Source organism: Lolium perenne, chromosome 3 (genome assembly GCF_019359855.2).
Source record: "Lolium perenne isolate Kyuss_39 chromosome 3, Kyuss_2.0, whole genome shotgun sequence".
NCBI classification, from domain to species: Eukaryota; Viridiplantae; Streptophyta; class Magnoliopsida; order Poales; family Poaceae; genus Lolium; species Lolium perenne.
Genome location: NC_067246.2, coordinates 91,292,256 through 91,298,982, shown reverse-complemented (window position 1 = coordinate 91,298,982; position 6,727 = coordinate 91,292,256). Strand labels below are relative to the sequence as shown.

Genomic DNA, 6,727 nt, shown 5'->3' with positions numbered 1-6,727 from the left:
GTACTTTGAGGTTGACACCAATGGTGATGGTCAGAAGAGGCAGGCCACGGTTGCTAAGAATATCCTCCGCTATCTTCCAGTCCTACCGAGGATCCAGCGGCTCTTCATGACAGAGGATACTGCCCAGCAGATGAGGTGGGCCGTAGAAGGGATCAGACCAGACAGTGGCAAGATGATACATCCGTTGGATGGTACTGCATGGAAGAACTTTGTCAAGAAATATCCCCTGAAAGCCGGTGACCCGAGGAGCATAGCAATTGCGATATCAACCGATGGGTTCAATCCATATGGTATGTCGGCTGCGGTATACAGTTGTTGGCCAGTGTTCGTTATTCCCCTGAACCTACCTTCAAGGCCCGCACGAGATCAGAGTACATGTTTATGTCGATGATAATCCCAGGACCGAAATACCCGGGTAAGAACATGAACGTGTATCTGGAACCACTGATTGATGACTTGCTTCTTGACTGGGAAGATCGCGGGATCCGAACTTATGACGCGGCAAAGAAGGAACACTTCGATATGTATGTCTGGTACCACACGTCCCTGCATGACTTGCCAGCACGTGCTTTGTTCTGTGGGTGGTGTACACATGGGAAGTGGCCTTGTCCGGAGTGCAGGCAAGCCGTGACTTTCTTCTGGCTAAACAAGGGTGGCAAGTATTCCTGCTTTGATGAAGCTCGACAGTTCCTTGAGCAGAGTCATGAATACAGGAGTGATGTTAAGAGTTTCAAAAAAGGCCGTGTTGTCCATGCACCGAAGCCAATTCCGAAGACCGGACAGGAAACCAAGGCCGAGTTAGACGCTCTCCAGCCTAACCCTGATGGGAATGGTTTCTTGGGATATGGGGAGACACACCAATGGACCCACAAGCCGTGCTTCTGGAGGCTTCCTTACTTTGAGTTTCTCGAGCTCCCGCATAACATTGATGTAATGCACACCGAGAAGAATATCAGTGAAGCCATTTGGAGCACCATAGTGGACACTGAGAAGACGAAGGATAACATAAAGGCTCGAATTGACGAAGAAAAGTTGTGCGATAGGCCAGAGTTGAACAGGAAGCCACCTCAAGGTGCCAAAAAAACTTGGACTAAGCCACACGCTCCGTTCTGCCTCACAAAGGCCCAAAAAAGGGAGGTCTTCCAATGGATGAAGGACTCCTTGTTTTTCCCTGATGGGTTCGCAGCCAATTGGATGAGGGGTCTGAACATTGAAACGTTGCGAGTTCAAGGACTGAAGAGTCATGACTACCACGTGTGGCTTGAGCGGATAATGCCGGTGATGATTCGAGGCTATGTCCCTGAGAAGACTTGGCGAGTGCTAGCGAGGTTGAGTTATTTCTTCCGCCAGATTTGTGCTAGGGAGTTTGACACTAAAGTGATTGAGAAGCTGGATGAACAGGCACCCATGTTGCTTTGCGATCTAGAGAAGATCTTTCCTCCAGCGTTCTTTAATCCGATGCAACATATGATCCTGCACTTCGCGAAGGAATGCTTAAAGGGGGGGGGGGGCGAATTGGGGCCGTTGGCAGTTTGGTCCCGAGAGAGAAACACAAAAGCTTCGTCAGATGACTAGCAATAAATGCAAGATCGAAGCATCCATAGCCGAGGCAGTCCTGAACGTGGAGGTGGCAAACTTCACCACTAAGCACTATGATCCCAACATTCCCACAAAGCACAACCCGGTCCTCCGTTACAATGCCGCCAACAATGAAGATGTACCCAAGCTTAGCATCTTCATAGGGCTTGGCGGCAAGTCAAGTGGCTCGAAGCCGTACACAACGAATTTACATGAGCGGGAGTTGATCCACTCATATGTCTTGAACACCATGGTGGAAGTGAAGCCGTACATCAAGTAAGTGCTAACCATTTAGTTATTCGCAAACATTCACTCGTATGTTCGTGGCTAACTCTTCCTCCGTTCACTGTTATAGACAATTCACGACTAAATATTGGAGGTATACCCACAGGGATCCTACCTCGGAAGAATCCAAGGATATTTTCGATAAGGGCGGCGGTCACGGTTTCAGTAGCTGGTTCTGTGGTTTGGTACTAGCCTATCCAAATTTGCTTGTACACTGTCGACATTTCTCGGTCATTTCTTGTTCTAAACTTGTCGTCCTAATCTTGTAGGCAAGAACCGACAAAGACATGAATCCCTTGCTACGAAAAATTGCTAGGGGCTTCAACCATTCCGTCGACTCGTTCAATTCTTATGACGTGAATGGGTATCGCTTCCAGACCCATCAATACACAACAAGCCGTCCAAACAAGAAGACAATAAATAGTGGGGTGGTATGTCAAGGTGATGATGGACTCCATTACTATGGAAGAGTCGAGGGTATATACGAGCTGAATTACGGGTTTGACAAAGGGCTAAATCCCGTCGTATTCAAATGCCATTGGTTCGACCCACGTCGCGTGAGATGGGATCCTGAAATTGGATTGGTCGAAGTTGAAAGAAGCTCTGTTTATAAGGGAGAGGACGTGTACATTTTGGCCACCCAAGCCTTCCAAGTATTCTATCTCCCGTACGCGTGCCGAAACCCTACCAAACGTCTACATGGATGGGATGTTGTGATGACGGTTCCTTCACGCATTAGGCCACCCCCACTAAACAAGGACGATTACCGCCGCATAGACCCCTCAACAGGGAGTGTTGATTTTTATCAAGAAGAAGGGCTCCCCGGTCATTTCACTATCGACTTGTCGGCCGTTGTTGATAACATGGTCGTAGACGATGAGCAAGAAGAAGATGCGGTTATGGAGGAAGACAATGAAGAATATGAAGCTGAGGATGTGTGTGCCTTAGAAGACCTAAGTTTGCTCGAGGCGTTCAAAGCAGGCATTGACCTAGCTCCAAATGGACCACCTCCAGGTTTCATCGATGATTATTGGTTCGCTGAGCCTGATGATGATGAAACATGTGGTCCGATTACGGATGTCGACATAGGCTACTGATCTATGTAGTTGTAATTGTGAGGCTATCCTATGTACTGAACTATGTGCTATTTGTAATAAACTATGATCTATGTAGTTGTAATTGTGAGGCTATCCTATGTACTAAACTATGTGCTATTTGTAATAAACTATGATCTATGTAGTTGTAATTGTGAGGCTATCCTATGTACTGAACTATGTGCTATTTGTAATAAACTATGATCTATGTAGTTGTAATTGTGAGGCTATCCTATGTACTGAACTATGTGCTATTTGTAATAAACTATGATCTATGTACTGAACTATGTGCTATTTATTGTTGATTTCACTAATATTCATCTGTTTACATTGCATACTAATAAACCACTCTTTTCATTGTGTTTGCAGGTGATTGAAACATGCCGCCAAGAAAAAGAAAGGGAGGTTTCAAAAAGAAGATCAAGGCCGTGGCTGAGCTTGTGGGACTTTCGAGTGGTTCGTCGTCGCATACACGTCCTCCTAGCGCTCCTCCTAGCCCTCCACCATGGAGGAAGAATGCCCAGCCACGGCGACTTCGTACCCCTTCTCCTAGTCCTCCCCCAGCCGAGGATGATGACGAGGAGCAGTGGGGTGGGGAGGACGAGGAGGACGGTGAGGAGCACGGTGGGCAGGACGAGGAGGATGGTGGGGAGGACGGTGGGGAGGACCTCGGGGCGGATGAGGGGTTGGGGGGTTTTCCGCAGGAGCTAAACCCAAACCTAGCTTGGTATCCGCCCGAGGAGGAGGTGTACGTTGCAGCCGAGCAGAGGCTGGAACCACGGGACAAGAAGTCGTATAAGCGCGGGATTACGAAACTCCCCAAGCTAAAAACTTGGGCCTTCCGCGATGTTGTTCTCGTGCCCGCTGGAAAGAGGTACATGCTGATTTTGGCATTCCATTATTTAAATTTTTATCATTATACAATTTTTTATCACATGCATACTGATTTTGGCATTTCGTTGTGCAGCATGTTCAAGTATGGTGACCCGAGGAGGAGGCCGACACGTGAGTACTCGAACATCCTTGGAGGCCTAATTAGGAAGCATTTCCCTGGGATTGTCAATCTCCCTAGTGGTGGCCGCGATGTGGCTTGGACTTGGAAGCACTACAGCTACGCGGAAGATCCTAGCGGCAAGTGCACCAACATGCAAGAGCGGGTTGTCCGCCACTTCTGGGTACGTGACTTTTGGCTTCTTAGCATTCAAACACTTCTTGACTACCAATAGTTGCTCTAATTCCTCTTGTTTTACCTATGTGCATGGTTGCAGAAATACTTCAAGAGGGCTGAGGGCGAGGAAATTGCGTGCGATGTTATCTTACACGAGTTGTGCAGGGTGAGGGTGACTGGCATGCACTACGAGGCACGTGTCCAGTGCGTCCGCGACTGGCACGCCGAGCGCAAAGTTTGGATGAGTAAGGCTGATTGTCGGGATACGCTCATGGCACCGTGGTAGTACCTGCAGGTATTAGCATCGATGTGTTATTTATTTCCGCATTTTTATGTAGTTTATGTTATAATAATGGGTCTATCTTGTGTATGTAGAACCCTCCCCAGTACGTCGGGGAAGACAAGGCGTGCTTTCTTGCGATGGTCATATGGTGGACATCCCCCGAGTACGCCCGGAAGCACGAGGAGGGCAAGCTGAAGCGTTTAGAGATGGGAGGTGGATCACATGTCCTGGGCAGCAAGAACTTGGCCCTTACCTTGCAGCAAGAGGTGAGCAAATGGTTTCTTCATTCTTTTGTTTCATGTTATTGTTAGCCCCGCAAGGGTGTCCCTCTTCACTTACTTGCATGTGCTCTTTTGCAGGAAGTGAAGACAGGCGTGACACCAAACTTATTTGGCCTTTTCCAAAAGTCCAAGACCAGGAGGGAGCCGCATCCTGAAACGGGGTCTGTGTGGGTCAACGGGCTAGCGGAGGCCCAGTGTGGCGCGTACCGCTCGAAGTTCAAGGCCAAGCACGGCGAAGACGCCGACCCAACCACCGAAGACTTTGACGTTGAGGTTGCGGTGCTTGCGGGACAAGGCAAGAAGGGTGGCCGCCTATGGATTGCTGACGGGTTAGTCGACCCAAAGACCATTCCATCTCTACGCCAGATCCGTCGTGGGCGTACGAGCGAGCAGCCTTGGGTAGAGACCCGCCCACGGGCTTTGGACCTAGCTGTTGAGAAGTTACGGGTAAGTTCTTCGTCGATCCTCTACGCTTCGTTACATGTTTTCCATTGCAATGTTACTGACATCGCGGAAACACAACGTAGGCGGAGATGGAAGAAAAGGAACGGAGGAACCAAGAGCAGCAGATGCAGATGCAGCAGCATCTTAGGGAGAGCATGCAGATGCAGCAGCAGATGTTGTAGCAGATGCAACAACAGCAGTAGATGTTCCAGCAGATGTTCATGAACCAGGCCGTGCTGACTTCCCCACCGGGGAGTAGTGGTCCTAGCACGTCGTGTCCTCCTATGTTCCCACATTTTGTAAGTGGTTAACTTAATATCTCCGTCTCAATCTTGTTTGTTGTCTAACCGAACTGTGGATATTGCAGATCCCCACGCCCGATCCGGCTATGATGGCGCTCCTCCAGCAAGCGCCAAGTCAGACCCTGCTGACACCTGGCTTGACCGTCAACAATACGGGCATCATCCGGAGCCTGCAGCAGTTTCTAGGTGAGTTCTCCTACACTTCTAATTCTTCCATACCATGTCACTTGTGAATTTTAGCCATTCAACCAACTAGAATTTTAGCCATTATGTTCAATTTTAGCTATTCCATGTTAATTTTAGCCATTCCATGTCATTCTTAGCCATTATGTTGAATTTTAGCTATTTCATGTCAATTCTAGCGATTATGTTCAATTTTAGCCATTCCATGTCAATTCTAGTTCTTCCATGTCAATTCTAGTTCTTACAGGTCAATTTTAGCCATTCCATGTCATTCTTAGCCATTATGTTGAATTTTAGCCATTTCATGTCTATTCTAGCGATTATGTTCAATTTTAGCCATTCAATGTCAATTCTAGTTCTTCCATGTCAATTCTAGTTCTTACATGTCAATTTTAGCCATTCCATGCCACTTATGCATCTATACATGAACTTGTAGGAGGACAAGGAGATGGAGGACAAGGAGGTGGAGAAGGACAAGGAAGTGGAGGACAAGGAAGTGGCGAAGGTTGACGTTGCTTGTTGTATGAACTTTGTTGTGTGACTTGGAGCATTCTATGTATGAATTTGTTGTTGGACTTTGTTGTTGGACTTTATTGTTGGACTATTGTATGGAACATTCTATGTATGGACTTTGTTGGACTATTAGTGGTTGAACTTTGTTGTTGATGATGTGCAAATGTCTATATATTGTGCTATTTTGTGAATCTGGAACTATATGTCTATTTTGTGAATTATATGTGCAGGGATTAAATGGAAAGAGCAAAAAGCTGGAATTTTTCAGCACCTTTGCCGTGCACATGCACACGGCAAAGACAAAATCGCACGGCAAAGGCTGTCTTTGCCGTGCACATGCGCACGGCAAAGGATGCCCAGCTGTGCACTGCGCCGCCCAGCTGCCCACCTGTAGAAGCTTTGCCGTGTGGGGTTCAGGGGAAGCGCACGGCAAAGCCTTGTCTTTGCCGTGCGGCTTCGTGGGGAGGCGCGCGGCAAAGCCGGCCGCACGGCAAAGCTTGCAAGCGCACGGCAAAGTAGGGCGCACGGCAAAGGAAGGCGGAGCGCACGGCAAAGCAGCGTCGCACGGCAAAGCCTTTGCCGTGCGATTTTCTCTC

General features: G+C 48.1%; 1 protein-coding gene across 1 annotated transcript; it reads left to right on the top strand.

Moving 5' to 3' along the window:
* The first annotated feature begins 3,743 nt into the window (after positions 1-3,743).
* Positions 3,744-6,252, top strand: LOC127338294 (uncharacterized). Its single transcript, XM_071826948.1, has 8 exons — positions 3,744-3,831; positions 3,925-4,132; positions 4,226-4,420; positions 4,501-4,674; positions 4,768-5,136; positions 5,217-5,432; positions 5,501-5,621; positions 6,055-6,252. The coding sequence occupies exons 4-6, from the start codon at positions 4,546-4,548 to the stop codon at positions 5,313-5,315; spliced, it is 597 nt and encodes a 198-aa protein (XP_071683049.1). The 5' UTR covers positions 3,744-3,831; positions 3,925-4,132; positions 4,226-4,420; positions 4,501-4,545; the 3' UTR covers positions 5,316-5,432; positions 5,501-5,621; positions 6,055-6,252.
* The last annotated feature ends 475 nt before the right edge of the window (positions 6,253-6,727 follow it).

Excerpts from the sequence above, each read along its gene's own strand:
- LOC127338294 (XM_071826948.1), top strand. The coding sequence starts at position 4,546 with ATGGTCATATGGTGGACATCCCCCGAGTACGCCCGGAAGCACGAGGAG. Across the intron at positions 4,675-4,767 it reads CCCTTACCTTGCAGCAAGAG|GAAGTGAAGACAGGCGTGAC; the intron begins GTGAGCAAATGG and ends GCTCTTTTGCAG. Across the intron at positions 5,137-5,216 it reads TAGCTGTTGAGAAGTTACGG|GCGGAGATGGAAGAAAAGGA; the intron begins GTAAGTTCTTCG and ends AACACAACGTAG.